The sequence below is a fragment of the Zootoca vivipara genome, chromosome 13, assembly GCF_963506605.1.
Source record: "Zootoca vivipara chromosome 13, rZooViv1.1, whole genome shotgun sequence".
NCBI classification, from domain to species: Eukaryota; Metazoa; Chordata; class Lepidosauria; order Squamata; family Lacertidae; genus Zootoca; species Zootoca vivipara.
The window spans coordinates 9,380,828-9,399,766 of record NC_083288.1 but is presented as its reverse complement, the minus strand read 5'-3'; the positions used below and the strand labels follow the sequence as shown (position 1 = coordinate 9,399,766).

General features: G+C 44.4%; 2 gene segments (V, D, J or C); one reads left to right on the top strand and one right to left on the bottom strand.

Annotated features, from left to right (window-relative positions):
- Positions 1-202: 202 nt before the first annotated feature.
- LOC118078138 (Ig kappa chain V-V regions-like) lies at positions 203-2,432 on the top strand. The segment is given in 3 exon segments: positions 203-326; positions 416-739; positions 2,107-2,432. Coding segments are annotated over 3 exon segments (402 nt in total).
- A 4,780-nt stretch (positions 2,433-7,212) lies between these two features.
- Positions 7,213-12,522, bottom strand: LOC132593094 (Ig kappa chain V region 3381-like). The segment is given in 3 exon segments: positions 7,213-7,241; positions 12,097-12,387; positions 12,477-12,522. Coding segments are annotated over 3 exon segments (366 nt in total).
- Between the last annotated feature and the right edge of the window lie 6,417 nt (positions 12,523-18,939).

Here is an 18,939-nt window from a genome sequence, read left to right as displayed (position 1 = left end):
TTTGGTAATTTGAAAGAGCAAATCTTTGCATTCATTGGCTCCTCAGGCTCCTCCTGCTCCGTGAGCTGGAATTTCCCCCACAGGTGATGGTTCTGCCTTGAAACAGAATCCTAGCAAGAAGTGACAGTCATTCCTTGCAACCCCGCTCCTCATTTGCATATATTTCCATTCCGGGTGCTTGATAACTCTCCCAGTTTTACCCCTGTCATTCTGAAGCCAGGCTGCCTGGTGACGATATTATCTGGGAGAACAGAGAAAAGGTTTTATAAACGGCGTCATGATGTCACAGATTTGTTTCATGTTGCTCGTCTTGAGTTTCTTTGAGGGTAAGTTATAAGAGGTGTGTTGTTCTGTCCTAGTTTCTCAGGCCAATGTTGTGGATTTAACAGTGTGCTTTTTATTCCTCTCCATCCAGGATCCAGGGGGATCACTCAGACACCAGCTTCCATACAGGCAAGTCTTGGGGACAGAGTGAAAATCCTGTGCCACGCTTCCTCTCCTAGGAGTGATGATATGTCCTTATATCAGTTTAAACCAGGACAGAAGCCCAAGCTTCTTATTCATAATGCTACGAGCCGTTTTGAAGGCACCCCAGATCGCTTCAGTGGTACCTACAGAAACACTGACTTCTCATTCACCATCAGCGACGTCAGTGTCGAGGATGAAGCAGACTACTACTGTGCCCAACAGCAAATGTACCCTCCCATTTTTGGTGAGGGGACCAAGTTAGAAATCAAACGTAAGTCTGTTTTCTCTCTCTGTTGCTCTGGGGTACAGTGTGTCGGAAATGTATATTTTCATTTTTGTTGAGTGTTGGCAAGCATCTGGGCTATTTTCAAAGAAAATAAAGTATTTATTTTGTCCCTATGGACATACCAATTTGATGGTGCAATACTTTGCACAGATCAGTTCTAGCAAGTAAAATGAAATGTACAGCACATGCTTAATTATTTGCCATTGAAATTAATAGGGGGACTTCATATTTTACTGGTTTGGGCCATTATTAGTTACTTTGGCATTTTATGATGGAATATAGAATTTAACTCCCCTATGTGATTAGAAAAGGGTTTAAACAGCACATTTCATTTATAGGATACAAAATGTAAAAACCAAGTACGAAGAAGTAAAGAAATACCTGCACTTACACTCTAGACAAATTTATAACAATGCACCACACACCAATCCAAGCCAAAGTAATGCAGAAAATTTCTAATTTTGCAGCTTTCTGTATGTGTTCTCCCCATGAGCTCAATTTCTCTGTCCCTGCTTCCCCACATTAGGACAGGGCTGAAATGCCCTATGCGGCATCCAGATATGAAAATTGGCCTATGGAGTCTTCTCTCCTGTTTTTACTTTACTCAGTAGACTGGAAGATACTACTAGGAAAATGTGCTGAACTATTTCTTTTACAATGACACCTGCCAAACTTTAAATCAGTTCTCTGCACAGCTACTGGGTCTTGTCTGAGGGTATGCTGAGCCCAAATTGTACTTTCCTGCAGTACATAGACTGTCACGAACACTGTTGGATTTTGAATTTCTTTGGTTTTCAGAACAACCGTCTCCATGTTTCCACAGCAATGAGACATTCTCAATTCAGCAGGGTTTACTTTCAGATAAGGGCACGTACGGTTGCAGTTTGAAGTCTTTTTTTGGACCTTTAAAAGCTGTTTAATCTGCAGACATCATCAGCAAGAATAAAAGCATTATACCTCCAATCCGTTTCTGAATGTTGGGCTGCTCCTAAAGGTGTGGGGAAAGCAATGATGATGATGATGGTGATGATGATGATGATGATGATGGCAAATCTGAGCCTGAATGCTATTTGCATTTCTGGTCTGATCAAGGTGGCCAACTAGGGGGTGTCATGAAACAGTAGCAAATCCTTCACTTACTTTATTTTTTGGGGGGGGGCTTGTGAAAAAGTAGAGGGGAAACCTGTGGATGTTCGTTGCCCCAAGCACTTGGTACCTTCACAATTTTTTTGGACAGCGGTACCATTTGCAGCAAAATGTTTTGAACTAGTATTGCGGTCTTTCAATGGCCCTTTGTCCCCTGTGGTACACCTGAATGACGCAATATTCTGTGTTCTTGTTTGTTTATGCAGGCAGAGAAGATGCCACGCCATCGGAGTGAAGTGACACACAAAACGTTGTCCAGCCCTCTTGTGAAGAGTTTTCGGAGGTCTGAGGGCTCCAGATAGGCCATCCTGTAAAGCAGGTTCTTCTTTATAGTCATTTTCCTGCAACAAGTTTACCATCTCTATCAGAAATCACCCTTGTATTATGATTGAAGGAAAGAAGTCTTACATAGGTATCTCATATTGCATGTCCTTTCTCTGCAGTCTGTAAATTCTTCCAGGTCCTTTTTTCTCTTACTTATCTAACGTTAACCTTGTGGAATAATATAAAGGCATAAATAAACGCATCTTGAAAAGCACGTTGTCTCCCTCCGCTTCTTGTTTTCAAGGTCACAATCAATGGAAATCAACCGTAACCTGTAGAAAATGTTGGTTCTCTTATTCTCAGTATGGGGCAGATGTCACTGGACTTTTTGGCTCTTACTACTGGCCGGATGAGAGAGATCTCACCACACATTTCAGTTCAGATATAACATTATACTGTTATAGGTTTTTCTGAGATGCGGCATTCTGGTGTTTAAGGCTGTTCTTGCAAAGCAACACAAATATCCTTCATTGCAGGCCAGGCAACCACAGCACAAAACATGCCGATGGGAATAAAATAATTATTGCTTCTGCTGGCCTGAAGCTGAATACATTTCCTTAAGAGGAAGCACCATTTTGTTGCAGAGAAGGATAATACATTTTAATGCAAAAATGATGGAATGAGCACCTGTAACAGGCCAGCCATTCCCTGCTATAAAATGTCCTTTAAAAAAAAAAGAGAGGAGGAGGAGACAGAAATGATTTTGCACTGACCAATGTCAGCTCTGACAGGGCTTGGCATGCTTATGCTCGCAAAAGATCTCAGTAAATAACCCCTCAAAAATCCACAAAGCCCAAAAGACTCTTTGCTCTCACCACTCAGTTCTTGTTTGCACTGGGTCACCTTCTCTTACACACGCTCCATGGCAGCCATTTTGTGACTGGCTCCCATTGCACTTTCTCAAATTCCAAATGTGCACACTGGCACCAAAAGGACGATGAGCAGATATGCAGCTGCAGGAAGCAGGGTTGAACTCTCCATGCATCTGCTGGTACTCCCAAACCCTGCAGAAATCAAGGCTGAACTCCCAGCCAGAATTCGACACGCTGTCATCCTGGGACCAACATAAAACCCGGGCCTGGATTCTTACAAGGGACGAGGCCATGGACCAGGCACGGTCCACCACAGCCCACCTCTCTATGTGGTTTCCTAAAGTGAAAGTGGCAAGATCAATTGCCAACTACTTGATAGAACTGACGGAGCCCAATTTGAGAAGAGCGTTTACTATGGCCCGTTTCCATTCTATACCCACGGCCTTCCTGCAGGGGATTTACTCTAAGACCCCTATTACTCAGCGCCTATGCCCACGCACAATGAATGAAATAGAGGACTTCCTACATTTCTTTTTCTACTGCCCCATTTATGAGCCAATAAGATCTAAGCTCCTCCTCTTGATCCCGTCCACCATTACATCTAAGGAAGACTGTTTGAAATCGCTTCTTGTGGATGCAAATCCCCAAATTTCACGTGGGGTGGCAATCTTCATAGTGCAGGCTCTGAAACTCAGGGCTACCCTGACAGGGTAGTGTGTCCTAGACCTGGAACTGTTTTAATTCTCTCTATTTCATTTTTGACTAAATGTGCCGAGCCTATTTTGGGCTATTTTATGCTTTACATATATCCGCATATTAGATTTTTGGTGCTGGCACCTAAATCTTTGCATTATTGTCTTAGGGTCATTTAAATGTTATTACGCCAGCCATATCGCCTTGAATTATGCTTTGTTGCTTGTCTCTGGCATTTTGTATTCTTTTATTTTGCTATGGCTGTATGCTAACACAATAAAGGTTTGAATTGAATTGAAAGCTATGGTTTTCCCAGTAGTGATGTATGGAAGTGAGAGCTGGACCATAAAGAAGGCTAGGCTGATCGCCGAAGAATTGATGCTTTTGAATTATGGTGCTGGAGGAGACTCTTGAGAGTCCCATGGTCTGCAAGAAGATCAAACCTATCCATTCTGAAGGAAATCAGCCCTGAGTGCTCACTGGAAGGACAGAGGCTCCAATACTTTGGCCACCTCATGAGAAGAGAAGACTCCCTGGAAAATACCCTGATGTTGGGAAAGATGGAGGGCACTAGGAGAAGGGGACGACAGAGGACGAGATGGTTGGACAGTGTTCTTGAAGCTACGAACATGAGTCTGACCAAACTGCGGGAGGCAGTGCAAGACAGGAGTCCCTGGCGTGCTATGGTCCATGGGGTCACGAAGAGTCGGACATGACCAAACGACTAAACAACAACAGAACCAGGTTGCAGGTGCTTAAAATGGAAAAGGGGAAATATCAGCTATGAAACTTATCCCTGGGGGAAAGCCGAAAGATACTGAGGAGTACTGTCCAATTCAGGATGTATTCTCCCTAAGGGTGAAAATGTTCATTTCTGTCTGAACAAGGGAGGGGCAGAACCAGGCACTGCAAGTGCAAGGCAACATTCAGGGAGGCCAACGAGAAAACACATGTGCCAGAGAAATTTAGGGCTTGTCCACATTGACCTTGTGGATTTGAAGCTGCTTGGGCCTCTGTTTTTTGTGTGACATCCACAAGATCTCATCCTCATCCAAGGTGCAGTCCGCACATTTTCTTCACCAAATTCGCATTTTATTGATCCACAGGTAGACACACAGCAATGCATTGTGTGGGAGATTTAAGTTTTAGTTTTAGTGTGCAGTTACATTCGCAGACATTTCAAGCACACCCTTCCATCATGTTTCCCGCAATAACCCAAAGGAAACCATTCAGGGTGCCTTTCTCCACCAGTTGTAGCTGAAGGCAGTTTTGCAGTTCATTTATTTTATTTCTAAAACAGCTCTTTAGAAATGCGGAAGTGCTGTTGAACAAAGCACCTTTATTAAAAAGAAAGTTTGCCTTTGCAGATACATTAGGTAGGCAGGAAAGGATGTGACTCCAAATCATTGCCTGGGTTATTTATTACCATAGGTGGTGGTGGTGGTGGTGATTTTTCTGCTCTTTTGTGCAAATGTTTTATTTCATACATATTTTAAAGGTACACACACACACACACACACACACACACACACACACACAGAAGCAGCTAAAGTAAAGCAAAGTTACCAGATTTTTTTTTCAATGACTGCGGGGACACTTTTCAACTTCCTACTAGATTTCTAAATCTGGGGACTGTCCCTTGGAAACGGGGATGTCTGGTAACCTTAACATAAAGCATTAACGCCCTAGTATGGACACAGCATTAGAGACAAGGAATTGTCCTTTGTTAAGGGTTCTGAAGTTTGTTAGGAGATTCCTCTTCCCCTCACAGAGCTACTGTTCCCAGAGTTCACTGGGAAGAAGGACTGGTTGTCAAACCACTCTGAGAACTGCAGTTTTGTGAAGGAAATAGGGGTCTCCTGACAACTCTCAGCACCCTTAATCAACCACATTTCCCAGAAATCTATGTGGGAGGCAGAGCTATTAAACTACAGTACTTGAAATATACAGTGCAGAAGAGACTTCAGAGCCACCCCCCCTCCTCCAGAGAACCCTGGACATTGTAGGGATGTGTGTTTGCACGTGTCAAAATGCAAGCTCCAGGGTGATGTGAATTTAACTGAAATAAACGGATATAGGTTGGTACTGTAAATGTACCCTCTAACTGTGCACCATGGCAACCAAAGGCACCAACCAACAAATTCTCACCTGTTCATTGGATAAAGGGATGCAGTGACCACAGGCAGTCATATTTGCTGGGACTTGAAAAGTCATTTCAGAGCAGGTGGAAGTTTTAAGACCAGCAACCAACCCTCTCCCCTCAACCCCCCGCCCCATCAAGTATTATAATTCATCTGGTATGTTGGAGATGCCAAGAAGATCAGGGAACATATATATTTGGTGGACCTGCAAAAAAATTAAAAAATATTGGGATGATATATATAATGAATTGAAGAAAATTCTAAAGTATTCTTTCAAAAAAGAACCGGAGATATTCCTATTGGGATTATTAAATGATGAAATAAAGGGAAAAGATAGAGTGCTAATAATGCATGCGACGGCAGCTGGCAGAATGCTCATCGCGAAAAATTGGAAAAGTGAAATAATACCGAAATGGGAGGATTGGATCGAAAAATTGATAAATTATCAAAATTTAACGATTAGAGCGGGGAGGGCCAAAGGAATAAAAGAAGAAAAATTAGAGAAAAATTAGAATTAGAATTAGAGTATGCTCAAACAATATCAGGAAAAACAGATAGAAAAACCCAATCTCCTAGCAGACATATAAAAGGCACAAAATAAAAGGGAATAAAGGGAAAATAGAGAAAAATTTTATGCACAAAAGTAATGGATTAAGATAGACCAGGGCAAAGGGAAGGCTGGAAGTCTTTTTTAGGGGGGGGTTAAGAAGATAATATAGATATATAGAAATGTTGAATTTTTTTTTTTAAAAAATCTTTTTTTCTGTCCTTATAGTTTTTCTTCTTTTCTGGAAGGGGAATATATATGTGTTTTATGTTACTTTATGATTTATGTATGTTTCCTTATATTCTTTATATTTTATTATGACTTGATATAATTTTGGGTGTTTTAAGGATTAAGGGTTCATATATGTCTTTATGATTTCAGCACATATATGGCTTCTGTTTAGTTATCATATGTTGAAATTATTATTTAGTTTTGTATGTAATTATTATTATTTAGTTTTTTTAAAACAAGAAGCGGAGGGAGACAACGTGCTTTTCAAGATGATGCGTTTATTTATGCCTTTATATTATTCCCCAAGATTAACATGAGATAAGTAAGAGAAAAAAGGACCTGGAAGAATTTACAGACTGCAGAGAAAGGACATGCAATATGAGATACCTATGTAAGACTTCTTTCCTTCAATCATAATACAAGGGTGATTTCTGATAGAGATGGTAAACTTGTTGCAGGAAAATGACTATAAAGAAGAACCTGCTTTACAGGATGGCCTATCTGGAGCCCTCAGACCTCCGAAAACTCTTCACAAGAGGGCTGGACAACGTTTTGTGTGTCACTTCACTCCGATGGCGTGGCATCTTCTCTGCCTGCATAAACAAACAAGAACACGGAATATTGCGTCATTCAGGTGTACCACAGGGGACAAAGGGAACATTGAAAGACCGCAATACTAGTTCAAAACATTTTGCTGCAAATGGCACTGCTGTCCAAAAAAATTGTGAAGGTACCAAGTGCTTGGGGCAATGAAAATCCACAAGTTTCCCCTCTACTTTTTCACAAGCCCCCCCCCAATAAAGTAAGTGAAGAATTTGCTACTGTTTCATGACACCCCCTAGTTGGCCACCTTGATCAGACCAGAAATGCAAATAGCATTCAGGCTCAGATTTGCCATCATCATCATCATCATCATCATCATCATCACCATCATCATCATCATTGCTTTCCCCACACCTTTAGGAGCAGCCCAACATTCAGAAACTGATTAGAGGTATAATGCTTTTATTCTTGCTGATTATGTCTGCAGATTAAACAGCTTTTAAAGACTTCAAACTGCAGCCGTACGTGCCCTTATCTGAAAGTAAACCCTGCTGAATTGAGAATGTCTCATTGCTGTGGAAACATGGAGATGGTTGTTCTGAAAACCATAGAAATTCAAAATCCTACAGTGTTTGTGACAATCTATGTACTGCAGGAAAGTACAATTTGGGCTCAGCATACCCTCAGACAAGACCCAGTAGCTGTGCAGAGAACTGATGGAAAGTTTGGCAGGTGTCATTGTAAAAGAAATAGTTCAGCACATTTTCCTAGTAGTATCTTCCAGTCTACTGAGTAAAGTAAATACAGGAGAGAAGACTCCATAGGCCAATTTTCATATCTGGATGCCGCATAGGGCATTTCAGCCCTGTCCTAATGTGGGGAAGCAGGGACAGAGAAATTGAGCTCATGGGGAGAACACATACAGAAAGCTGCAAAATTAGAAATATTCTGCATTACTTTGGCTTGGATTGGTGTGTGGTGCATTGTTATAAATTTGGCTAGAGTGTAAGTCCAGGTATTTCTTTACTTCTTGGTACTTGGTTTTTACATTTTGTATCCTATAAATGAAATGTGCTGTTTAAACCCTTTTCTAATCACATAGGAGAGTTAAATTCTATATTCCATCATAAAGTGCCAAAGTAACTAATAATGGCCCAAACCAGTAAAATATGAAGTCCCCCTATTAATTTCAATGGCAAATAATTAAGCATGTGCTAAGCATACAGTAGGCTTAACGTTGATCAGCTTGTGTTCTAAGTTTCATAAAGGACATACATTTCATTTTACTTGCTATAACTGATCTGTGCAAAGTATTGCACCATCCAATTGGTATGTCCATAGGGACAAAATAAATACTTTATTGGCTTTGAAAAGAGCCTTGAAATTTCACTCTTTTTCTTTCCCCACTAACTTTCCTTATTGCAGAATTCTGTCTCTGCTATAAATCAATACCATCTTCAATCCCAGTTGCCTTTCATAGAGCACATTGAAAAAATGCCTGCTTTCTTTTTTTTAGGTTCCTCTTGACTTATCTATGATAGAACAGATTTTGATTTATCAATGTATTTGTTGATCAATCAATATATTTGCACAACACCATCTATATGCATGGTACGCTACAGCCAAAAGAGGGGGGGGCAAGGGCTTTACTGTGCCATTTGGGCAAAGATCCCCCAATTAGTCTATAGAGCTATATCTATATCTATTTCTAACAAAGGTTTTTGCAGAACAGTCAGACTAAAACAGACTAAAACAGTCACTGTTTTTAATTAGGTTTTTGTAATTTTGGATTATGCGGAATGCTTTATCGGAGTGGATGTAGCAACCGAGTAATTTCGTTGTTCCCGCAAGGGGACAATGACAATAAATATATCTTATATTATCTTAAAATCCCTGTGAAAATCAATGATAAGGCATGTCTAGCATCTTAGTTACAATGTTAGACTTAACTACGGACAAATATGATCTCACCTGTATTTTCAAATTAATGTATTCTCAAATTAATGAGTCCACAAATCATCTGTTATGTTCAGGTACTTTATCAAGTGCATAAATCACTGTTTTTACTGCTCCCATGGGATTCCTTTCCATTCATGCAGATGAATGGATGCTATATCGATACCCAGTGGTGCCATACAACCCAATCCTATGCAGGTTTAATTGAATCCCCCCCCCATGAGTTTATATATGATGGCAGGATTGGTTCTATGCAGTCCAGCCCAGGAGTTACCTAATTTTTACCACCCAGCCATCCATTGGGACTTAAGGGTATCAAAATATTCCAAATTGTGCCCGTTTACATTGAAATAAATTCCCCTGAAATGAACTGGGCTGGTTTCCAAGCACTTGATAGTGGGGGAAAAACCTTCCCACTGTAATTTATTTCAAATAAAGTGCTTTCTATGAAGGATACATGTTTTTATTAGCAACTGCTGAACACCCAGTGTTAAAACTTGGTAAAGTGCAGAAAGGGGAAATTTGTTTCAACTGAATTTTCAGCTCTTTTTTCTGCTCTTCTCTGTCTGTGATCTGATTTCTTCACCAAGTTTTCAGCAATTAATAGTTTTTTAAAACAGTAAGTCTGAACTGTTATTGGTTTGTCTAGAGGCAACCAAGTTTAGCTTCTGGGATGACCCCCTACGTTCTGAAAACCCTTAAACCGTTTCTTTAAATTGGCTCGCCATTGGATATCACTTAGTTTATACCAAATTAAACCACTTAGAGATGTTATTGCCATCTTTACTGCAGCTTTGGCTAGAAATTCTGCTAGCATCAATTTCATGCAGAGCTCAAGACATTGTGGGAAAAGAGGCAGAGGTGACACAAGGGAACAATAAAATGCACACTCTTTTATCCCCCGTTTGGTCCCATTCCTGAGAGTGAATCACAGCATTTCCCCACACGCTGAAGTTTTTTACTGACCACCCAACGGAGCTCTTAGCAGCTTCAGTTAGGAAAAATACAATCCTAAACTTTACCTCAGTTTTCTGTCCTAATCGTCCGTTCCCCTACTTGTGTAGTTTTTCTCCCGAAGCCCAGATGCTTGCCAACACTCAACAAAAATGAAAATATAGATTTCCGACACACTGTACCCCAGAGCAACAGAGAGAGAAAACAGACTTACGTTCGATTTCTATCTTGGTCCCGGCACCAAAAATGAGAGGAGTGCTGTCATGGGTGTACCCAGCATGGGGGCAGGGGGGTGCAGCTGCCCCCCCTAGAAGGCCAAACCGCGGGCCCGACTAGGGAAGCAAATACCCTGCGCAGGCGCCCCGCTTGTTGACACGGGAGGGGAGGGGGGAGGAAATGCTGCTGGTGCCGCGGCTCCTCGGCGTCGGCTCCTCCTCTCAGCCCGCCCTGCCTACATTTGCACCAATCCCCGCCCACTAAAGCCTTCGCGCCTCCCAATGGAAAGCCCTGCCGGGCGTCAACCTCTCCTGCCTAAGAGTTCTGCTGGGCTGGCAAGCGAAGGAGACGCGGCTCCCTGCATTGGTTGCAGCTGCTGCCGCGCTCTGCCTCCCAGTAGGCTGCACTGCGATCATCGGCGCCGTGGGCTGGGAATCGCCCCCTTCCCCCCTCTGCACCCCCTACCCCCCTGAGTTAGGAGTTGCTACTGAGACTCCTCCTGGGCCAGGAGAGGAAGTGCACTGACAGGAGCCAGTTTAGCCTTGGTGGGCAGAAGCCCGCAAAGGAGGAGTGGGGGGCGGCACCCGAAGGCGGTGGTCGTGGCTGCTGCAAGGAAGCTGCGTGGGGGCGTTTGCACCGGATTGCCGGTGGCAGGAGTAGCCCAGCGGCAGTGACCCTTCCTCGCCGCCCCCCACCGCCGGAAATAGGAAAGGAACTGCCTTGGGGGGCGGCACAGCTCTCCGCTCCCCCTGCGTGCATTGCCCTCTCCAGGCATTGGCTGCTGTTTCCTTCTTTGCAATGCGCCCCCCCCAGCCGCTCTCCCTTGCTGCCCCTACCGAGGAAGGGGCGTTGAGGGCGGGGGAGCCGCCGCCGCCGCTGTAGGGTCGCAGCTGGGGGGGGGCTCGCCTGCGCTGTGCCACCCCACCTTTCCCATCTTTTGTTCCCTTGCGATGGGGAAGCGGCGGTGGCAGCTTCTTCTTCTTTGAGGGTCTCAGCTTGGCGGGGGAGGGTCCCCAGTATCCTCTCAGGCCACGGGGTGGCGGCCCCCCAGGACTAGCAGACCTCTGAGCTCCTTCCCCATCCCAGATATATAGGGTGGGAACTGGCAAGGCTTTGGGGGGACCTGGAGGAGGGAAAGCGGGGCCCAAAGGGTTTTTTCAGGGGGGTGGCTAGCTGTAAATGGATGGGAGCGGTGTTTTCAGAGCAGGGCCGTCTTAAGCATACCTGGCGCCGTGGTGGTATGGATCCCTCTGGTGCCCCCACCCGCCCCGTTTCCCGGCGCGGCGGGCGCAGCTCACAGCACGGCTGCCGCCTGGAGGGTCAGAGCCCTGCGCAACCCAGCCTAGGCGTAGGGTCGCCCTGGGCCAGGGGGTGCTGCTTGCCCCCTGTTGTGACGCCCCTGCACGCGGCGGAGGCGGCCCCAGGCCCGCGCCTCTCCGGAAAGCAGCCTGAAGCCGCTGAACAGCTGAGAGGCGCGCCTGGGGCGGCCTCCGCCTCGCCTCTTAGCGGGCGCAGTGGCGCCCCTGGTGGCCTGGCGCCCTGGCACTCCGCGCCACTGGACCCGGGCCTATAGACGGCCCTGCTTCAGAGCAGGGGGATTTCGTGTGAGAGAGTTTAGGGGGTTCATTTAGAGGCTGCAGCCGCCGCCGCAGAGTCGTCGGGCCCGCTGGCCCTGTAGCCCCGCCCACATTCCCACTTTGTGGCCCCTCCCCTCCTGTGCTTGGGCCCGCCCCTGAACGACCATGGCTTGCCCCCCCCCCCAGTTTTGATCCTGGGTACGCCCCTGAGTGCTGTACTGTTGGGCACAGTAGTAGCTTCCTTCATCCTCGACACTGATGTCGCTGATGGTGAATGAGAAGTCAGTGTTACTGTAGGTACCACTGAAGCGATCTGGGGTGCCTTCAAAACGGCTCGTAGCATCATGAATAAGAAGCTTGGGCTTCTGTCCTGGTTTAAACTGATATAAGGACATATCATCACTCATAGAAGAGGAAGCTATGCACTGCATCTTGACAGTGTCCCCAGGACTTGCCTGTATAGAAGCTGGTGTCTGAGTGATCCCCCTGGATCCTGGATGGAGAGGAATAAAAAGCACACTGTTAAATCCACAACATTGGCCTGAGAAACTAGGACAGAACAACACACCTCTTATAACTTACCCTCAAAGAAACTCAAGATGAGCAACATGAAACAAATCTGTGACATGATGACGCCGTTTATAAAACCTTTTCTCTGTTCTCCCAGATAATATCGCCACCAGGCAGCCTGGCTTCAGAATGACAGGGGTAAAACTGGGAGAGTTATCAAGCACCCGGAATGGAAATATATGCAAATGAGGAGCGGGGTTGCAGGGAATGACTGTCACTTCTTGCTAGGATTCTGTTTCAAGGCAGAACCACCACCTGTGGGGGAAATTCCAGCTCACGGAGGTGGAGGAGCCTGAGGCGCCAATGAATGCAAATATTTGCTCTTTCAAATAACCAAATAGTTCAGCCAATCCAGAAAATAAATATTACATGGAGATTGTTTTCAGCTACTGTTTAATTTCCTGTTTTCTGACCTTTTAAATTATAAATAAAGAGGCAATCCAAGTTTATTTATGATCCATATCTGAACCATTTATGAATCAATTTTAAGTTCCTTGTTTCTTGCTGGGGGAGAACGAAATGGTGGTTTGTCCCATACAGATGATCAGGGAAAGTCTTCAAACTCCGTGTTCATGCTCCCACAATTATTTTAAATTATCCACAGGGTGTTTTCCCCCCAGAATATAACAGTATCTTATATATCTTATCACTGCCCTACAATGAAAGGAAAAAACTGAATGCTTTCTTTGCCATAAGGTGTTGTTTATTTCATATGCCAATAACAATGATAAAACAATTCAGAAATCACTAACTTCATGAATCTGGCAATCATAGAATTGATCACTACTCCTTCTTCCATGATCACCTGCATTTCATCCTGATCTCGATCACCTGCATTTCATCCTGATCTCATAAACATGTGTTTAAAAATAGAGAAGCAGGGTGAAAAAGTAGAAAAAAAGAGATTCATCACAAGCTTTTCATATTATGGTACCTTTGGGGGGGTTATTTTCTACTGTTCTAGTGTGCTATGTGTACAACAAAATCCATTAAACATTATTCAAAAATATATTATATATTCAAGCCCTTAGTGTGGCCTTTACTTGAAACAGCCAAAGCCTTCAAACCAGAAGATCAAACCTATCCATTCTGAAGGAAATCAGCCCTGAGTGCTCACTGGAAGGACAGATCCTGAAGCTGAGGCTCCAATACTTTGGCCACCTCATGAGAAGAGAAGACTCCCTGGAAAAGACCCTGATGCTGGGAAAGATGGAGGGCACAAGGAGAAGGGGACAACAGAGGACGAGGTGGTTGGACAGTGTTCTCGAAGCTATGAACATGAGGTCCATGGGGTCAGGAAGAGTCGGACACGACTAAACGACTAAACAACAACAACAATAAAACCATATATTGTGATAGGTTTGAGTGCCAGAGTTTGTGGGTGCAAGTTACCTATGATTCTTGGATTTAGCCAAAGTTAGAATGAATTAAGGTTAAACCACGGAGCCTAGGGCTTGCCGATCAGAAGGTCGGTGGTTCGAATCCCCACAACGGGGTGAGCTCCCGTTGCTCGGTCCCAGCTCCTGCCAACCTAGCAGTTCGAAAGAACGTCAAAGTGCAAGTAGATAAATAGGTACCACTACAGTGGGAAGGTAAATGGCATTTCCGTGTGGCTGCTCTGGTTGGCCAGAAGCGGCTTTGTCATGCTGGCCACATGACCTGGAAGCTGTACGCCGGCTCCCTCGGCCAATAACATGAGATGAGCGCCGCAACCCCAGATTCAGTCACGACTGGACCTAATGGTCAGGGGTTACTTTACCTTTACCTTCAAACTGTGCCAAGCACAGAACCCCCTGGATCCATTTTATGCTAATGAGTCAGGCCAGCTTGGCAGAGCTAGCTGAGTGTGGGTCATTGGAGGAACAAAGGCTGATGATGGCCAGTCATTAATCCATCCATCAAAAAGAGGGTCGAAAACTGACAGGCAAGGAGGGGTGAGGAGTTGGCAGGGCCATGAAGGGTTTGGGATTTCAGTTTTGGATGACATAGGCTGGGAAGAGTTAGTTTTTACAGGGTTTGCAAGGAGAAGGTGGAGGAGGAAAACACAATTTGGGCTGGCTGGGACAAAGACACAGAGACCGTGGCTCATTGCTCTGTTTGCAAACCGAAGCCTGCTGTGCTTATGAGAGAAGAAAGGACCCTCTTGGCATCTAATGCTGGGATTCTCTTCCTTCAAGGCTCAGGTGTAAATAAACCATATATGATAAAGACACCACAGTCTCCGCTGTGCCTCACGTGTCCAAAAGATAACACATGCCCTGGGTAATGCACGCCTGAGACTCCTGGCATCTTGCACCTCTCATGGATATTGGGGCGGTATGTAACAATGTCATAATGGCACCACATTCTTGTTTGACCTTCATTCCAAGGAAACCAAACCCGGAATTTAGCACTGGCTGAGACTCCTGGAGTCTCTCACTGCTCAGAGATTGGGGTGAATGCAACACATGCTTGAAATTGAGCTGGACAAATAATTTTAAAAAAATGAAAATAAAAATGCACATGCTCATGTGTGCATGCTCTCTCTCTCTCTCATAACATTTTATTAATTTCCCAACAATAATAAGAATAAAACAAACAGCAATAAAAACAAAAACAAGGCAAAAGAGATTGACTTCCTTGGTTCCATTGTGTATCAATGTACTCTACATGTCCATTGTAAAGTTTTAACCATTTGAATTACTTACTGTCCATTCATAATAAAATTACAAGTAATCTTAAAACCCTGCCAATGTATTAACCTGAGTACATTGCTTCATGTGTGCATGCTCTCAGGCAGCGATCCTCTTCTCAAAAGTTCACAAGTGCCCTATGACAGCCGGAGAAGTTACTGTTCAGAGAGTTTTGTGGTTCATGTTGTGACGTGGGGTTTGTGATTTCAGCTCTCTTGACATAATATGCTGGAGACAGTTCTCTAGTAACACTTCTTTATTAAAGTAAACAAGACTGACTCTAAGGGCAGGAAGGCTACATTTATAGGGATGGGGGACTAGCTAGAAAGGTTTACATTTTAGAGGGAACAATATCAGGCAATCACAGTGCTGCCTTTTGGAGGAAACCAATAAGACAGAGGATCCAGATACAGCAGCTTAAATGAACCAATAGTAGCTGTACCCTCTGGAACCAAAAGGCAGTTACTTTATCCTAATGCAAATACAGACAATAATAATACAGATATAAAATCCTTTGACTCAATACACAACACCCCTCCCCACCCTAGTGAGCACAGCAGACGTAATCCCTCAGGTACTGTGGGGTCCTACAACTTCTACTTGATCTCCTGACAACAAGTGTCACAGGTTCTGGATTGGGTGTTACCTGTGATGGAGGGGCTGCTATAGGGGTTTCGTCAGGAACAGATGGAGTCCCAGACATCTCAGGGTCCCCTACCTGTACCTCGTCATCATGAGGACTAGCAGACCCTGGTTCATTTGCTGAAGCCCCTGGTGACTGCACCTCTGGGCCATTTTCACTCTGGTCTCGCAGCTGTGCGTCATTAGCCAGGGATGAATTATCTGACTCCTCCCTGCTGAGCGCCCGGCGCCTCAGCTGATCTATATGTCTCTTCCAAACTTGCCCATTTTCCAAGGTCACATAATAGGACACAGGTCCACTAGCCCGGGTGATCACACTGACCACCCACTGCGTATTGATATTGGTATCAGTATTATTGATATTGGTATCAGTATTATTAGTAGTATTACAATGGTACCTTGGTTTATGAACACAATTGGTTCCGGAAGTCTGTTCATAAACTGAAGCGAACTTTCCCATTGAAAGTAATGGAAAGTGGATTAATCCGTTCCAGACGGGTCCGCGGAGTACTCAACCTGAAGCGTACTTAACCCGAAGCATGGGTGTAATTGGTTCCGGAAGTCTGTTCATAAACTGAAGCGTTCATAAACCGAAGTGAACTTTCCCATTGAAAGTAATGGAAAGTGAATTAATCCGTTCCAGATGGGTCTGCGGCGTTCGTAAACTGAAAATTCATAAACGGAGGTGTTCATAAACCGAGGTTCCACTGTATTCTCTGACCACTGGCCAAGCTGACTGGATCTTTGGAAGTTCAGCAACACACCTGGAACACACCAGTTTGGGGAAGGTTGTCGTAAATCTGGCTTCATCACCTGAGATCCAGGTAGCCTCTATGGCGAGGAGCGCCTTTCATCAGGTTAGACTGGTGGACTAACCTATTTTGGGCAAGTGTAGCCACAGTCATCCATGCTCTGATAACTGTCAGGATTGACTACTGCACAGTGTTGTATGTGGGGCTTCCTTTGAAGACTGCTTGGGCACCGCATCTGATTCGCAACACGGCACATGGGAAGTCACTGGGAAGATACCTTCCAGGTACTTGAAGATCTTCTGGTCTGTTTCTCAGCAGAGTTCAATGGGCTGGTGCTTACCTTAAAAGCCCTATGCTGTTTGGTACCTGGGAAACCTGAAAGAATGGCTTCACCCTATTAGCATGCCCATATCCTGAGGTATGTTTCAGAAGATCTCTTCTGAGTGCTCCTACCAAACGAAGCTAGGTTGCAGGGGGCAGGGGGCTGGCCAAAGCTTTGGTGGTGGTGGCAACCCCCAGGCAGACTCACCTGGCGCCAACAGGCTCGCATTTTTTGCTCCAGCCAAATTCCTTTTTAAAAAATTATCCCAGGCCATAAAAGTTCTTACTGTTTTTGAACTTTTCTTGTGGTCTTCATAATATTTTGTTTCTATTGTGCTTCCATTTTGATACAAAAAGAGCATGTCTGAAAGGGGATTCATAGATTTTAAAAATAAACGAACAGTAATATTTCTGAGTCATACTGCCTGGCAAAGTAAGAGGCGATCCATTGAAGATCTCAGGCATAGGGGAACCATTTCCTGCAAGATCTTCCTTTCGCCCAGGCAAAAAAGTAATTGCTAAGATCAGAAGGTCGGCGGTTTGAATCCCTGTGACGGGGTGAGCTCCCGTTGCTTGGTCCCAGCTCCTGCCAACCTAGCAGTTCGAAAGCACGTCAAAATGCAAGTAGATAAATAGGAACTGCTACAGCGGGAAGGTAAACGGCGTTTCCATGTGCTGCTCTTTGTTATGCTGGCCACATGACCTGGAAGCTATACGCCGGCTCCCTCGGCCAATAATGCGAGATGAGCGCGCAAACCCAGAGTCGGTCACGACTGGACCTAATGGTCAGGAGACCCTTTACATTTTACTAACACATTATAATGCTTCAAGCAACGATCCTATGCCCACTTACTTGGGAGTATATTACATTGCGCTCAATGGGACTAACTTCTGATAGCATTGTAGTGTTAACTTTGCTTTTCTGTGGGGAAATATGAAATAATGTTTGTGACATGCTTTGAACACCTAAAATAATCTTCTTCTTCTTCTTCTTCTTCTTCTTCTTCTTCTTCTTCTTCTTCTTCTTCTTCTTCTTGTCGAGCAACCATCAGCTTCAGCCCTCCTTCCAAGATTTGTGTGCTGTTTGTGATGCCTCCAGGTGCGTTGCGGTTTTGGGGTTTCGGTTCCTCATAACGGGGCCCCGACTGATACTGTTGCCTTGGTGATCTCTAAGTTGGCCGGTGCGGCTACTCCCTTGAGGCCTGTTTAGACTTTCGAAACAAGTCAGGTTGAAACCGTAACCTGTAGAAAATGTTGGTTCTCTTATTCTCAGTATGGGACAGATGTCACTGGACTTTTTGGCTCTCACTCCTGGCTGGATGAGAGAGATCTCACCACACATTTCAGTTCAGATATAACATTGTACTGTTATAGGTTTTTCCGAGATGCGGCATTCTGGTGTTTAAGGCTGTTCTTGCAAAGCAACACAAATATCCTTCCATTTCAGGCCAGGCAACCATTTTTATGACGCTATTTCCCCCACTGCTTCAATTCCTAGTGCAGTTCAGCAAAATGGGTACTAAGATCATATTTGTGAGTCTTTCAATGTATTGATTACCCCAAAGCCTGCTTAGATGTGATGACAGAGCATTTAAATAGGGTTGCCATATTTCAAACAGTCAAAATCCGGACACAAAAGTTGAGAGTTAAGAGCCTTTTTTTGGCAAAGTTGTTCAGGGTTTTGTTTTTTGTTTTTAAGTTTTGCCTGAAGTTGTTGAGCTTTTCTTGCAAACTCTAAAAAAACACACCCCTGTTTTTAAATTCGCCAAAATCTAGACTTACAACATTGGTTGCCGTACGTCCAGATTTGCGCCAGGACGCTACTTGCAGGGCTGAATATCGGAATATCCCTGAGCTGTTTGCTGAGTCACTCCTTTGCTTTGCTGAGTCACTTTCTCATGTCTCTTATCTGAGTGGTCAGTCTTGTTGGTCTTCAGGATGCAGATCTGGAATTTCCACCTTCCCACAAGATTTCTTTTTTGTTATGTGTGATAGGCATCTGCCCATGTGCTTGAATTGCCACCTTTTTGTGGACTGGTGTGATTGACAGCACATTGCAACTGGCCCTGCCACAAACCAGTTGAAAGC